The sequence below is a fragment of the Charadrius vociferus genome, unplaced genomic scaffold (assembly GCF_000708025.1).
Source record: "Charadrius vociferus isolate BGI_N301 unplaced genomic scaffold, ASM70802v2 scaffold431, whole genome shotgun sequence".
NCBI lineage: Eukaryota > Metazoa > Chordata > Aves > Charadriiformes > Charadriidae > Charadrius > Charadrius vociferus.
The window spans coordinates 263,041-280,008 of NW_009646943.1; the positions used below are offsets into that span (position 1 = coordinate 263,041).

The 16,968-nt window shown below is 39.7% G+C and overlaps 1 protein-coding gene across 2 annotated transcripts in view; it reads left to right on the top strand.

Moving 5' to 3' along the window:
- Window positions 1-583: 583 nt before the first annotated feature.
- The window catches only part of SMEK1 (SMEK homolog 1, suppressor of mek1 (Dictyostelium)), a 45,446-nt gene continuing 29,061 nt past the window's right edge, over window positions 584-16,968 (top strand). For both annotated transcript variants that reach the window (XM_009895063.1, XM_009895064.1), the window contains exons 1-2: window positions 584-725; window positions 9,313-9,368. In XM_009895063.1, coding sequence (XP_009893365.1) covers window positions 584-725; window positions 9,313-9,368 — 198 coding nt within the window. The remainder of the gene's footprint in view (window positions 726-9,312; window positions 9,369-16,968) is intronic.

Consider the following 16,968-nt stretch of genomic DNA (forward strand, 5'->3'; position numbering starts at 1 on the left):
CCAGGCCGGGGCGAGCGGCCCCTCTCCCGCCTGCCTCCCCCCGCCTGCTTCACCCCGGCCTCGTCAGCCTCCCGCCTGCTTCCCTCGCCAGGGCCCCGGCCTCCAGGGTCGCCGGCTCCTGTCACCCCGGGCCGGCTGCCCGTTGCCGCCCGTGCCATCTGCTGTCCACCGCTGCTTCCGCTCCCGTGGATCCTCTTCTCCTCCGAAATCCCTTCTTCGCCGCCTCTCCTGCCTGCCCTTCACCCTGCAAAGAGCCTCTTTCCTCTCTGCGGCTCTCCCCTGCGTAGGCTCAGTCGCCTTTTGTGCAGCGCCTGACTGTGCCTGGAGCAGCTCCTCTTTCACATCTTCACCTCTTTTCTTGTTCCCCCTTTTCCCCTGCGCCCCCCGATCCTGTAACCCTCGATAATGAGGATCCCGTTGGAGCGCTGAAGAGGAGCAAGAAGAGCTTGCTTGGCGTGCCCGTGTGGGGCTGCTACCTTCTTTCCCGCTCCCCTCCTTTGAGGGGGGCCTAGCCCCCGACCAGCCTCCTGCTCCTCCAGCAATTGCAAGCCAGAGTGGTGGCTGTGGTGTGGCAGGCGGCAGGATGACTGACACCCGGCGGAGGGTGAAGGTTTACACTCTAAATGAGGACCGCCAGTGGGATGATCGAGGCACAGGGCATGTGTCCTCTTGCTACGTGGAGAGGCTGAAGGGCATGTCCCTGCTAGTCAGGGCAGAGAGTGATGGTAAGTGTGTATGTCTGAAGGTACAATCTTAACTCATCCTACCCAGAAAAGGAACTGGGCTTAGCTTTGTGTCTGTTGCCTTAATGTTTTGCTGCGTAATTCAAATGTGATTCCTAAAAGCAAGTAGGTGCTAACCGTAGTTCATTCGTGTTAGGCCAAGTGAAAGAAATGGAAGGTTGCTATCAAGTGCAAGCATAGTAGGCACTTGGTTCATAGTGCATGCACAGTGTTGCATACAAAATACGTTCAGGTCTTGTTGTAAATCTTGCATGGGTTTGGATATCTAGTGATCTATCACTAGATGCCCAATGTACTCCAGTTTCAAAACTGATCATTGTGATATATTCGTCCTTAGATGTTTCTGGAAAAGATCGCCTTGTGAAAGGAGTTCTTCAAAACTTAGGTCATATTTTTTTAGTATAAATTTTAAAAGGTCATTGGATGGCCAACACCCTCTTTTTCTCCCCCCTCCCCCCATTTTCTTTGTAGCAAGAATTATGCAAGACTTTCTAAAAGCTATCAACAGTTATCAAAGTACAGTTGTTAATAGTAGTAAAGACAATACAATGGACAGAACAGCATTTTCAGAGATTTTTTTTTAATGGGGTAGTAGTTCTCAGTCCTTCAGCAGTTCTAGATCTTCCTGTAAATAAATTTAAAAGGATGCATTATCAATTTCCTTCACATTTTCTGACAACATATGACAATAGTATAGGTTGAGTTGTTGGTTAAGTGAGTTCATGACTGCTATGATCAGAGTAGATCTTAAAATGTATACTTTGCAATATGTGATGTACCATTTTGCTAGTAAAGTGCATGACTTACTACTTCATTAGATATATAGCTACTGTATCTAGTGACTTGTAGATCTAGTTGTAGCTTGTGACTATCAACAGACCTTGGAATTTTGTTTATTTGGCTTTTTCATTGTAGGCACTGGGATGAAAAGCAACTTGAGAATCATTAATTCTTACTGTGTGAGAAAGTTCTGACAAACTGTACAATAATGTCTACAGCAGAGATCATAAACTGATATGGAGGAATCAAACTTTCGTCTTAGCACAATTTTGATAATTGAGCTTCTGATAAGCATGAATCTCAGTGTTTTGTAGTTTCTTGGTTATACTTTTAAAAGTTGAAGTGATAGTTATTTTCTTTGTTTTACACTGAAGAAGATGCATTTATAGTTTGGCCAACTTCATAGTGTAAGAGAAAACATTCAAAATGGAAATAGACTTAGTTTAATTTCAACAGAAGGGAGGTAAAAAGGAGGTTATCACTAAATTTTTAAGCCAATCTTTACAGTGTATTTGGTTGTAGGTACAGTCTTTTCTGTCTACATAGCTGCTGTGCTCATGTTTAAACACTGTCATGTCTTTTATACATGAAACAATTTCCTGATTTTTTTTTTTGTTTTAATTCTTTTTAGAAGAAAGCAAAAGAACTGCAGTTCCTAACCTGCTTGTGAAGAAATAGCCCATTCAAACTAAAATCTCTTTATTGACTTTCAGTGGGATATATGTGCTTAAGACTGATTAGAACCTGAATTGGACTGTTGTTGCCAGTTTTTGTTGTAAATGAACATCTGTAAGAAGGAAAATACAAATTGGTATAAATGATCCCAAAACAAAGATTAAGTCATTACTTTGTGCTGCATAGCTAAGATACTCTAATCAAAGCAGAACTGGCTCAAACTTACTAATTGCACCTAATACACAGAAGTATATTTAATAGGATACACACATTAGGCCCCTCTCAAACAGCATACATATCCTTCAAGAGTATTAAATAATATACAGAGCTTAAGTTCTTAATTTAGTAGGTAGTATCAGGTTGGGTAAATGTGCATTCTATTAATAGGCTAGTTTTTCTAACTTGCTAGTGTAAACACCTCATAAAATTTGACTTATATCTTGTTTACTCCCAGTGTCAATTGTTTGTGGGCTAATTTTGAAGGCAAATGCAGTCATTTTTACACGTGAGCAGCAAATGGTTTGGAAAAAGGTGATGCCAGGCTTGCGTTTTAGGTACTATGCAATTTGTGTGTTCTCTCATGGACTTTCTTATCTACATGAAGTAGTCACTGTGATTTATTTTTTTATTCTGCCCCCCCCCCCCCGTAAAAAAAAACATGCAAGTACTAAAAAACTGACCGATACACCATTTGTCTCCATGTTTCCATTGCGTTCTTGTATTGTCTTTCTTTGTCAGCTCCTCCTCTTTCCACAATGAAACTTCTTCCTTCCTCCTTTTCTAAACCAGCTTTTCCTAGCCTTTGAGCGGAGATCCACCCTGTGCAGGCTGGCATGTTCTTGCTGACATACTCCAGGAAGCCCATTGAAAACCTCGGGATCTGCCTGAAGCTGAGGGCTCTGTTTCCTGAGTGGGGGCGGCCGTGGGGGTTGTTAGCAGTAGTTCCTGCTGTGGCTGGGAAATTCCCACTCCTGTTAAAGGGCCAGTTCGGCTGTGCAGAGAGCAACAGCGAAATTACCAGAGGTTCGTTTGGCTGACCCTGTGGGCTAGCACATAGTTCAGTCTTTAGATTGTGCAGCTGTGGCTTGGTGTAGCTCCGTGGCTACTTTGTGAGTGGTTGAGATTCTATGGCAGGGTCAGGGTGTTCAGATAGAGGAGCTGCAATCAGTATGCCAAGTCCAAGGTGAGCTATCATCTGGAATTGGAGCAATAAGAACTGAATGAGTGCAATTATTTTATTTTTTTTTATCTGTAGGAGTATGGGGTTTTTTTCTTGGGTTGGTGTTAAAACACCATCTTAAAAGAATTTAGGAGTGATTTGTGTTGCTATCTGAGGTGTCTAATGCTCCCAGATGCTAAGCTTTAAATTATCACAGTCAATTTGGAGTAAACTATTATAGTACAGAAATATCATAAACTGCTTTCAGATCAGCTATATTATGCTTTGAAACAGGGAATTGTATTTTTTTATACTTAAACAACTCTTAACTTTTTTACTTAAAACCCTCAAAAGTTTCTCTTTGTGATTCCTAGTTGCAGTGTATTCTACTTGAATTGCAGTAGAGTAGTAGCGAACTCTTGTCTTGCAAATGATCACCTTCCGTGTGGGTTTCTGTGTGTAATCAGAAGCCTTTGATTTTTATTTTTTTTACCTGTTTCTCATATGGTATTATAGGCTGCTGTGACCTGCTTCATTCTTAAAATGTCTATGTGCTTCTAGATTTTCACTGCATGGTTTTACATCGCTTTTTTTTTTGAGCACAGATGACTGAAGTGACCTCTAAAATGAACATTTCTGTCCAACTACCTTGGGTTAATTTGAAAGCTTGAACTTTAATTAAAGCTTAATAGTCCTGTAACTAAACTTTTTGACAAGCCAAAGTGAAGTTCCCTCTTGGAGGCCTTATTTGCCAGCTGTCTTTTAGGAACTGTCTAATCACTTTTATTCAGAAGTTGTAGTTTGCCACTTCTGAATTTTGTATGTTAATGACAGCTGCCACGGGGCAAGCATCCGCAGCCTCGTTGTTTCTTTAGACTAGCTATCAGTAACCCCATACTGCTGGTAGAAGGCTTAGCCAAAATTTGGCTTAAGTTTTTACTGTGTTCAAACCAGAGGGATTAGCTTTATTTATTTTTAGGAGAGCAACACAGAAAATTTTGTTGTTACATACTTACCTTAGGTTAACATGGAAAAAAAAAAAAGGGAGGGGGGTGGACTTTTTGTTTGTTTGTTTCTTTTCTCCTAGTTCTCCCCTCTCCTTAGTGTTTGGGTTTGACCCTTCAGAAATGTGATAGATGAGGAATAGTCCCTTGCAAATGCAGACTGCATTCTTGGTCCTCAGTTTGAGCTATTTCTAAGTTTCTGTGGCTTGGTTTCTGTGATTCAGTAGCAGCAGAACTGACTGTAGAACTTAAAATTCTGTGTGCATCTTGCAAAAAAAAACAGCTCTTGAATTAAAGTTTTCATTTAAACGTAAACATATTTGTAGTGGTGAGGGGTAACGAGTGGCACTGTACTCTTTCTGCTTTTGAGGAAGTATTCGCATAACAGTTCGATGGGAGAGGAGCAGCATTCCATATCAGCAGGTCCGCTCCATATATGTGTATGTAAACAAGTCTGCAGATCTGTTATTTGAAAGTACTGGATTGGGATATTTGATGTTTTCTAAATATCTTTGAAAATAGCATTGTATATCTGTATGTAATCTCTTTTGAGCAAGCCTTTCCCTATACACTCGTTCCTTTCACAGCACAGAACAGTGTTGTTACACTAACAAAAAACCCCAGCTGTGCTATATTGCATTACAGTGGCAAATAACAGAATTCTGCAAATCAATGTTTTCTTCTTTGTGGGTGGTTTCAGATGTTACTTTCTGGCACCATGTTTTGCAGTTACCTTTACAAACTCGTTCAAAGCTATAATTTAGCAAATAACTAGATCTGCATAATTTTGGGGGGGTTATTAAAACCATAGCTTGTATTAAGGTGAGTTTTCAGATCTTACCTGACTTTGAATAGAGTTGTTGGGTCGCTGAAGATGAAAATTTGTTCGTGTATGTTTATAAAGTGGACTGGATAGTCTTAATGTATTCAAGGGTAGTACCAAAAGAAAAATACCTACATAGAAAGCAATTGCTTGTGACAAATGCAAGAGTAAGCATCTTGAACTGTATTTAGGGATCAATACTGATACTGACTTTAAATGGAGAAGAACTTTATTTGTGGCACGTTAAATTTCTGTAACCTTTTTGTAAAGAATATATTTGTGTTACAGATGTCTGTTACTGTTGCCTGGTTCCCAGAAACAAGTAACAGAGACCTAAGACTGCCTCATACCAGGAAGGGGCCTGATCCTGTAAAACCTACTGTATGAAAATAAACTCACTGAACTAACTAGTAGAATAGTCACTGATTTTGAGTCATTGAACCCATCTTGGGGAACAAATCTGCATCAGATGCTGCAGAAGGATGGATTTGAGGCAGTTATAGGTTATGGAGCACAGTTTACACTTCAATATGTTTCTATCTCCAATTTCATATTTTTCTAGTTATTGTCTGGAGTGGTGAGGACTAAGTTGAATCATGTGGTAATGAGAAGCAAGTCAAGCCTTATAAGGCTTGATTGGTCTTTCCTGCAAGCGTCAGGTTTAGTAGAGAAGAAGAAATGCTCTTTTGTGGTAAGTCTAGTAAAGAGGTCATTCTCTAGTGTCTGCTTCTAGCCTGAAAGATGAAATGTCTGCATTCAATTGTCTTCAAGTTATTTTTTTAATAGTATTTTGTCAAACATGGTGGTTCAAGTTATGTATGATATTCTGCTAATTTCAGGATTTCCATGTCTGTAGATCTGCATTCAGCCCTTAAAATCGAATGTTGAAATTATCAATTGCTTTTAATTCTAACAGGAGTCTAATTCATATTTGCTAGTATTAAATATTTCTAGACAGTAAAGACTTTCTAGAAGTTAGTTAACTGAGTTAGTAACACAAAATAATATTCTAAAACTTCATGTAGTTGAAGCTGAGGCTTTGAAACTGAAAGTAAGATTGAAGTGAAATACTGCCTATACCTGATGATCGTAACGGAAAAGGGAATGCTGTTTTTGAACTAGACAAACGCAATATTCAAAGCTCGTGGAAAAGGGAATGCTGTTTTTAAATGTTCACTAGACAAACGCAATATTCAAAGCTCGAGACTGTGACCTAAGTACCACAGTGTATTGGATTCATCAGTAAAGCTCATCTTAGATATTTTCCTTCTCTGTCCTGCTCTATAGTTTGTGATTTTTAATTTTTTTTTCTTTAGTTACGCTGTCGCACTTAAGCGAATAAGCTGCTTTAACAGATCTGATGCAAGTTAGAAAACTGGAAAAACTCTTAAAAAAAAAAAAAAAGAAAGAAAGTGTAGTATATGTGGTTTTGGGGGGAGATGCTTTTTTGTTGTGTCTTGTTTTCCCTTGAGGGCTATTTAGTTCAGTTTTGTTGTTGGATTGTATCTGTGTTTGTAAACAGCTCTTACTGCAGGAGCAGTTGAGACAGGGCAATAGCTTCTCAAGCCAGCTTCATTAGCAAAGGCTGCTTCTTGTAGAACAACAGACTTAGAAATTAGGAAGAAGCAGCTGTTACAGGTAAGTTATTAATTAAAAAAAATTAATTGTATCTGATTATCACATACATAGTAAGCTAATGAATATCAAAATCCTTAGTAAAGCTCCTAAATTCCTGAAGTAATAACCTTTCTTGTCAGACAGCAAACTGTTCTGATATTTATGTAATTCTTTAATGATACACCACTCTCAGCAAGTGAAGTTCTATGATCTGGTTCTTCAGTCTCTCTTCCCTCACCTCCCCCAACCTAACATCTTCATCGGTGACATAAACAGTGGGATTGAGTGCACCCTCAGCAGATTTGCAGATGACAGTAAGCCGAGTGGTGCGGTTGACACATCTGAGGGACAGGATGCCATCCAGAGGGACCTGGACAGCCTCGAGAAGTGGGCCTGTGTGAACCTCATGAGGTTCAACAAGGCCAAGGGCAGGGTCCTGCACCTGGGTCGGGGCAACCCTTGGTATCAGTACAGGCTGGGGGATGAAGGGATGGAGAGCTGCCCTGCTGGTAAGGACTTGGGGGTACTGGTGGATGAAAAAGCTCAACGTGAGCCAACAATGTGCGCTCACAGCCCAGAAAGCCAACCGTGTCCTGGGCTGCATCCCCAGCAGTATGGCCAGCAGGTCAAATGAGGTGATTCTGCCCCTCTCCTCTGCTCTGGTGAGACCTCACTTGGACTACTGCATCCAGCTCTGGAGCCCCCAACATAAGAAGGACATGGACCTGTTGGAGCGCGTCCAGAGGAGGCCATGAAGATGATCAGAGGGCTGGAGCACCACTGCTGTGAGGACAGGCTGAGAGAATTGGGGCTCTTCAGGCTGGAGAAGAGTAGGCTCCAGGGACACCTTATAGGAGCCTTCCACTACCAAAAGGGGGCATATAAGAAAGATGAGGACAGACATTTTAGCATGGCTTGTCACAATAGGACAAGGGGTAATGGTTTTAAAGTAAAAGAGGGTAGATTCAGACTTGATACAAGGCAGAAAATTTTTACACTGAGGGTGGTGAAATGCTGGCACAGGTACCCAGAGAGGTGGGAGATGCCCCGTCCCTGGAGACATTCCAGGTCAGGTTGGACGGGGCTCTGAGCAACCTGATTTAGTTGAGGATGTCCCTGCTCATTTGCAGGGGCATTGGACTAGATGGGCTTTAAAGGTCCCTTCCAACCCAAACTGTTCTATGATCTTCTGTCAGTCAGTAGCAATTCTTCAGGAAAGGATGTGGAGTTTTTTTGTAAATGTACCCTATGAGATTGAGGATAGTGATACTTAGTAAACAAACATTGGTTTGGGATATTTTTTGCTGTGTGTTTTGTAACTGGTATACTCTTCAGATGGTGACATCTGGCTAGTCTTTGTTGATTGTTCTGTGGGATTTGGAGGTACAATTTTCAATTCCAAGTATGTTTTTCAAATTCAAGTAATTTGTTTTCTTGTCCTGTCTTCAAGTTCTCAGGCTTCCATATTTGAGGTGGTTGAAGCATTTTAATTTTTCTTCAGTTTTGTGAGGATATTTGGCAAATATAGTTCGAAGGCAGTAATATAAATATAAGACTGCCTTAGAACTATAACTATGAAACTGAGAAATTGAGACTTTTCTTAAAAAACAAATTTAAGCAGGTAAATGAATGGAGAAGTGCCTCTTTAAAGGGGTGCTTGCAGCCTTATGTTTTAATTTACAAGACTGACTAGGCAAGTTAATTTATCATCACTTCTTCATGTATGTTGAGTGAAGCTCTGCAGATATGTGAATTTAACTCATGGCCGTAGAGGGTCCCTCATGCACTGGCATTTGTGCAGCTGAGCAGCAAAGTGGATGAGGGAAATGATCTGGGTGAAAATAACCTTTAAAAGTGCTTTTATTTTTGGTCCAGTCAACCCTCCGAACCATTTAAATGTGACATGCATTTAGACTAATGCTTATGTAAAAGAAAGGGCAAGAAAACACAGTCATTAGGATGGAATTGCTGTTCTGTTTCTTAAATCAATATAAGGTGCTGTGAAGCCATTTTTCCTAAGTTTATCAAGTCTGAAGTTTTTTGGTATTGGCAGTCACAATGGTTGTTGCTCTAAGCATTAGTTTCTAGATATGCTTTCCAGCAAAATAATACAAGTGTTTTAGCTAAACTTTAGGAACAAATACCCTATCATGAGCAATTTTTGTACAGAACAACTGTAGGTGATCTATGGAATGCAGTTGTGATGCTGTTCGTGTGCTAATTTTTTGCAGACTTTTCCACAGAAAATTTTTTAGAGATGATAAAGTTGTTACTCGGAATAAGAAGGAGGTTAAAAATCCAGTCCTCAAAACACTCTTGAATGTTCTGTACTATGGGAACAATACCTTTGAGGGGGAAATGAAATACAAAGCTGCAGAACGTGGATTTAACAGGCTTATTGTTGGGAGGAAAGGTGGTAATACCTATGTGAGGAAAGAGAGATCAGAAAATAAGTGTTGAGATTGAAATTTTAGTGCACATGTAAATAAGTGGAACTTTTTTTTTTTCTAGGCTCTCTTCTTTTGGAGTCCAAAATTAATCCGAACACTGCGTACCAGAAGCAACAGGTAAACGTACTTTTTTTTCCTCGTGTTTAAGGCAGGCTCTTTAACTTCAGCAATATAGTTATTTTTTGGCCTCTGTTGCAAATTATATTTTATGCTCTTGTACCAAAAATAAGAGGCAAAATAGTTCTCAACATTTTTGTGCATTTCATGATATGTGTGTGTTATTTCTCTGCATTTTTTGTGAAGTTATCTATATAACTTGCACTCTGTTTTGCACCAAAAAATGCTTTAGGAGAGATGGCAAAGCATAGTTATGAAAATCACAAAGTAGCTGAGGATTCTTCTTTATATTTCAGATACTACAACTTTTAATGTATTCTGGTCTTAAAGTTATTTATGTGTTTACCTTTGTTTGGCTTTTACTTGGAAGCTGGATATGGGTTACTACTGCTTCAAAGCATTCTGTATACATAAAAGCAGCTTCTCACCTCTAGTTTGGCCCTTCCTTTAATTGTTCAAGCCATACATTGTGAGCCCCTAAAGAGTGCTACTGAGATGGGCGAGAAGTGAACTGTAGATCTTGCACTTTGCTGTTCTTATTTCATGGATGCTGAGAATTGCCCTTAGAGGTTTAGAAATGCTGAAGCAGATTATATTTTGTTGCCTGTCTGGTCAGCTCAGACTTGCTAAAATCCTATTCGGTACAGTTAATGTATTAAAATATTCTTCAGTCTTCAGCTTTTATTACTTTATTATAAGCATAGACATACAGTAGTTTTGCTCACAGGCAGTGCCGGTGGTTGTGCGGCTGCAGCTGTTTGTAGGATTGTATGTTGAACTGAATAGGGAGAACCAGTCTGGGTTAAAAATACCCTTCCTTGGAAAATTTAATCTGTATCTGCCCCTTGTTACAATTAATCATGCACCATATAAACAGTCCATACTGAACAACTGGTAAGGCCAGTGTAGGGTGGAGAATCAATCTCGGGGAGTAAGAAAGGACAAGACGATGAAAAATGCTAAGCAAACTAACTCCTAGTTGTAATCCTGAGTAGCTTGAGGTTGTGGTTCTATGATACTGTAACTCAAGCTTTAGGACTCCTAAAATGACATTGAGTATTTCACAGCTCTATGGCATAAAGTGCTGATCTAACGTGAACTTGCCTTGCTGGTTCAAATCTGTTCAAAGAGCATTGAGGAGTGAGCTTTGTATCAATAGGCTTTATGCCAGATCAAATGTGAAGCCCCCTTAAAGTAGGCATAAAATTGTAAGATCTGTGCAAACCAGCACACATGGCTGTCACTGAAACAGCATTTTATATCTGTGCTCATTGCTACTCTGGGACAGACGTATTATAATCTAGCACTGCACAAATCCAATACTGGGGGTTGTAAAAACATGGTTAGGGAAATAAAAGTATTAAATGTGAATCTGTCCTGTTAGAACAGCGCTGTACATTTTCTGTGCTGGAGAGGAAGTGCTGTTCTTAAAACTTTCCAGTGCTGCATAGACAGAACTTTATATTTGCAGGTGAATTGTTCATATTATTTAAGCAAAGCAGTTTCTAATGTAGATTGAATATGGCCTCCAGTGTGAACCTTAGAAATAACAAATCTTTCTTGTTACGTGTATTCATCCTACTTTGTAGTATGTTATCTTTCAGGTGAGGCCTACTTATCCTTCCCCTTAGTAAGAGGCAAGTTCAGAGTTTAAACCGGATTCCATATGAGCTAAGCTTGGAGCCTTGCAGCTGAAAGGAAGAGTTGCTTCTTTTCAGCTCTGCTCGTAGAACTCTGAACTCCCTAAACTCACTAAACCAAAAGAAAATCAACTTGGTACCCCAAAGCTCTTTTAAAATCTGGTAGCTCTCTTAAAATCTGGTAACTCTCCACGTCAGCAGAAGTTTCAAGCCACCTCACACAAGATCCGTTTGTGGAACTGCGGTGTGGAAGAGTGAGTGAGATCTTTCCTTCTGCAGCCAAAAGCTGCAGAATACCACTTAGGTTACCTCAGCTACTAGTGAAATTGCAGCCTGAGATAGAGGACTTAGTTTTGAGTTTGCCTGCAGTTGTCAGTTGCACTCATAAATTTTCAAGAAAAATGTCCTAGAAATGTAAGACTTAAAACTTCAAAGTAACTTTCCAGTGTTATGGTCTTACCAGCCTTTTATCTCAAAATTTTGTTGTGAGGGTGAATCTCCATTCCATTTTAAAGGGGTATATAGCAGTGCGTCTGTTTTCACTGTGATACACTTACCATGTGGCTTGTGGGCACTTCGGATATCTAATGGAATAAGTGGATGAGTTCTGACTTCTGTCTAGGCTGACATGAGGCTTATAAGAAGAAACAATCTTTTATTGGGCCAACTAATATAACTTGTGGTTGGAAGGAAGGAGAGATGTGTGATAGAGAAGCTTTTGGGGAAACTTGCTATGCCCATTGTTTTGGATTCTTCCACAAACCTGTAGAGACCTTTGGGATAAACAGTGAAGTTCTTCCACTGGTGAACAAACCTTCTACCTGTGCTGCACTATTAGTGCCAGTGTGAAACAGATTGTCTCGTGAATTGTTGATATCACAAATGATGCAATCTTAGGGTACACATATGTATATTTTAATGATAACTGTCACAACTTAAATAATTATTTATCAAAATAAGTGTGAAGACCTGACTACAAGTTTGCCTTGCTGCCTCTGTTCTCTTGGCGTGTAAAATATTAAAAAAAAAAAAACAAAACCAAAAACAAACAAACAAACAAAAAAAAACCAAAAACCAAACCACAAAACAAACATAAAAAGCCATAACCTGTGAACCTGAACTTCAAGTAAAATTTTGTCAAATTGTCTGCCTCGGATTTCTTGGGGTTTAGGATTGAAAACAATGACTGCCCTTTATTGTGGTCTAGTCAGGTCTCTGTGCGCACATAAAGGTTCATCTAATTGGTGGTAGATACAACTGTCTGCTTTTCCCTTTGGAGAGGAAGAATACTTGGCAGATCTCAAGACCTGCTTGGAGACTCATTTTTCGTACATCAGCACTATCCTGAGATACTTCAGTTTGCACAGTCTAGTCCCCAGTCTTTTCAGATTTACCTGCCACCTAGAGGTTTGACATAATTCCTTAAAGCATGAAACGCATAGGCGGTCTTTTAACTACCTTTTCACTATTCAGATAAATTAGATTAGTCTTTCTGTGACAATAAAGAGTCATTTTCTCCTGTGCATTCAAAAAGAAAGTTATGTCTACGTATCTGATCCTGTAACATAGAATTGCTACCAGTGGCAGTTTTTGGATGCTCTGAACAATGTACTTCCTGGCAAACTCATCCTTAATTATACTAGAACTAGAAGAAAGGAATCCGTATGAGGAAAATCAGCTAGAAAGAAAACAACTTGAGAAACTAATGTCCTGTGCCTCAGAAAAAGGACTAGTATTTTTTATGTTAAAATACTATTTGTAGGCAGAAGATTTCTTCTGAAAAACAAAAATATGCATCAGTACAGCCACTCAGCCTCCTAACTTGTATTCTTGTTTAGGGCTATGTGTTAAGTTTTTTACTGATATTCTTATTTTAAAATGTTACAACAATGGTCCTGTAACTTTAGTATGAAATATCATGGATTTAATTATGGGTGAGTAGCACATAGCTTAAAACCAAATTTTTAGTAAGTGAAATTTACTTATACTTGGGATTGCTGGACCACACATAGAATGCTTAGGTTTCCTCTTTTGTTGTTGATTGTTTTCTTAATATTCTAGTAAAGGTAGAAGATACTTTAATTGTAATGTCCTGATGTAGTCAGTTTGCACACTTCAATCCATGCTCTTTTTTATGTTTGTTTAGGTTTTTTCTTAAAGGCATTAAAATGATGCTATTCCAGAACACTAGTGACAGGTGCTGTTTTTAAACAAGTAATCCTTATTCAGAAAAATGAATAATTGCCCTGGTATTTTAGGACAACACACCTCTTGCTATGCAACCTTAAAGAACAAATAAACTCTGTATACATAGCACTCTTCTAGGGAGAAAGCTGATATGGGTGTGGACTGGGGTATATACCTTTCAATATACTTTGGCAGTGCTTTAGCAATAGAACAGTGAAGACTTTTATGTCCTCAACTTTAGTTTAGATACATCCATGTACATCCTGTAACCCAGTGATGAAGTGTGTATTGCATCCCTTTTTGTGCCTGAAACAAGGAAGACTTGAGTTGCTTACAGCTTCCAGCTACAAAGTCTTGCCTCTGCACTAGAAACTTCAGTGTCTCACGTCCTCTGCTTTTACAGTCCTCTTTTCGGTTCCTCACAAGAACACAAAGCTTAAATTCATCCAGAGTACCATCTACTAGCTATGTAGCTCGAAGGTGGCGATCCTTGAATGATGGAGAGTGGACTTACGTATAACAAAGCTAAATTTTGAAAAGATCCAAAAGGCAACTGGCAGAATGCTCAGAGAAGATGAACTTCCTGCCTTTGCTGTCAAGACAAGCAAGCCGACAGTGAAACTCTTACAATAAAATTTGTGCCTGTTGTAGCTAAGATAGTAAGGACAAGTGTGTAGTTTTGTGGAGTGAGGGACAAATGAGGAGTGACTGCTGTTGGTTTTGGGTTGGGTTGGTTTGTCTATTTTAAATGATCACATGTTCCTTTGCCTTCACATGTGTTTTCCTATGAAATCTAATTTTCCTCCTAGTTTTGGGTATGGTCACTAGGCCAGTGAGATGAGATTCTGTTACAGAACTAATAAACTGATTTTATTCCGTGTGATTCATGGGAATGCAGCTATGAAACAGCTAACTAGAAAGTCACATATGATTGTCGAGCTTTCATAGACGCTAATAGAATACACTTTGCCAAAAGACTGAGTGTGATTTTGATACGTTATTCCAGTTTTTGGGATAACTTGTTAGCACATCCAGCTATCCAGGTTCTAGGTGAACAAATGCACAAAACCTAACGCAGAATTGAAACTTTATATTATATTACTGGGGTGGGCTTTTTAGCCTGAAGAATAACTGTATATATATATAACTTCAAAAACTTGCACAGCGCCAGTAGTTTATTTCATAAGCAGAAAGCTGCCCATGAAACTGTACTTTTGATTGTAAATAATTAGCTGGCAAGGTGCTGAAAGGTGGCTTGGCATGTCCAAGGAACTGTCCGTAACTGTAAATAGTGTGAGGGCTTAGCTAAGCAAGACTAGCAGTCAGGCGGTCCAAGATGGGGAGAAACAACCTTTCTCTGTTGAACTTCCAGTAGAGGCTAGGAAAGTGTCATAGGCCTACATCGTTTGAGGGCTAGTAGGAAGGGATTAATTTGCTTTTAAGACAGAATGCAAGAAACTATGAAAGTCCTATCTGATTTAGGGGATCACTACTTCTTGGGAGTAGCCTAAATCTCATAGGGATGCCAAGAGAATATTTTGGAGCTTCATAGAAGACTAATATTGTCCTTGGATGTGAACACCAGTGGGAGGGTATTGTCAAACAATAACAATTTTCTTAATTTTATCACATTAGGAAAGAAATCTTAAATCAGTTTTACAGCAGAATCAAATCCTGAGTACTAGTTCCTCTGAAATTCTTCTTTATGAAATCCCTGGGCTTACTGTGGAGATTGTATGAATGCTGTACAACACACCTGCTAATCAGCTTGCTAATAACTAAATCAAACTGATTTAATGTCTAGTAAAAGCATGACTTCTGGTGAGTGTTTTGGCAAAAGCTTGAGACTGATAGTGTGTATTCGACAGCATTTCTGTTAAGGAAAGTAAGCCTTTTGGAAATCATTTCAAAAAGTGAGGAGCAATCATATGGTAGGTACTAAGTCCTGTCCATCTAAGGACTAGGACATCTAGGAGAAGGATTTGGGGGTCCTGGTAGATAGTAAATTGTCAATGAGCCAGCAGTGTGCCCTTACTGCCAAAAAGGCCAATGGAATCCTGGGCTGCACAGGGAAGAGTTTGTCCTGTAGGTCGAGGGAGGTCATTCTCCCCCTCTACTCGGCACTGGTGAGGCCACAACTGGAATACTGTGTCCAGTTTTGGGCTCCCCAGTTCAAGAGGGACAGGGAACTGCTGGAGAGAGTCCAGCGAAGGGCAACCAAGATGATTGAGGGACTGGAGCATCTCCCTTATGAGGAAAGGCTGAGAGAGCTGGGACTCTTTAGCCTGGAGAAGAGAAGGCTGAGGGGAGACCTTATTATTGCTTATAAATATCTAAAGGGTGGGTTGAAGGAGGATGGAGCCACACTCAGTGGTTCCCAGTGACAGGACGAGGGGCAATGGGCGCAAGTTGGAACATAGGAAGTTCCGTTCCAACACACGGAAAAACTTCTTTACAGTTGGGGTGACAGAGCAGTGGCACAGGCTGCCCAGGGAGGGGGTGGAGTCTCCTTTTTCAAAGATTTTCAAAACCCGCCTGGATGCAGTCCTGAGTAATGTGCTCTAGGCAATCCTGCTTTAGCAGGGGAGTTGGACTAGATGATCTCTAGAGGTCCCTTCCAACTCTGAAAATTCTGTGAGTCTGTGATAAGTACAGTTGCCGCTGCTTGCTGGCTTAAGCTATTGCAGTAGTATTTTTGAAGGTTAGCCTCTTAGGAGTAAAGTCTCAAATAAAGCTGTAGCAGACAGTAGTGTTTCCCTGAAGACCTCTGACTAACCAGAAATTGCTCCACGTGAGCTTGATGCAGCCAACAATGAGAAAAGCAGCAGAGAAATGCCCTACTAGTCTGAAGAAGTTTTGCTTTAGGCTGTATCTTTAGAAGGATAAGAGTGCAAAAAGTTAACCTCCGTTGGTAGAAATGATAAATAACTCTTTATGGGAACGTTAAATACATAGGTCTTCTAAAAAGAGGCTGTGCTCAGAATTTTTGCTTAAAATTAAGAATTCCTGATTATATTAGAGCAGTCATAATGAATGATAATATTAAAAAAAGACAAATTTATGTAAACAGTCTTAGGGAAACGTCAGATTTTGTATGGGCTAAGGATAGTGATGACACTTGTCAAAATTTTTTTTTGGAGAAGCAGCAAATGCTTCTCAAACACTAAATAAGAGCATGATCTCTACTTAAGTAGTTTTCTGATTAACATCCTATTTTAAAAAGATCTTGCCAAGAACTCTAATGCATCTTACAAAATGTGAGGAGCTAGAATGCTGGGATTCTTGCAGGGCATTCAGTGTAAAAGCTTTCAATGATAAAATATCACCCAACTTAGCTATGATTTAATACTGCAGTTTCACAGTTTGTGTTTAACAACAAGCTAGATAAGAACAAATTTTCAATGTTTATTTTAGTCATCCCATCCAGTTCCATGTGTGGAGGCTAATATTTTGTGTGTAGTGCAAAAAAAAAAGGATGTATTTGATCAAACGGAACCAGAACTGCTTTTATGCATCGTATAAGATTGAAGATTTTTTGCTCATAGAGGGGTGATGAGCAGGACTTGTCTCCTTACGTCTTTAACCAGTAGCTCCTATTACTAAACATATTTATTCACACTCACGTTTTCTCTTGGAATGGAGGAAGCAGCGTTAAGAAATTTCAGTTGGTTTTTGGAGTTGCAAAAAGTAATGCTTGGCATTTGAAAGCAGCAAATAGTCCTATTCCATAGCTGAGAGTAGTTAGTGGATTCACATTACACTGAGGAGGTTTA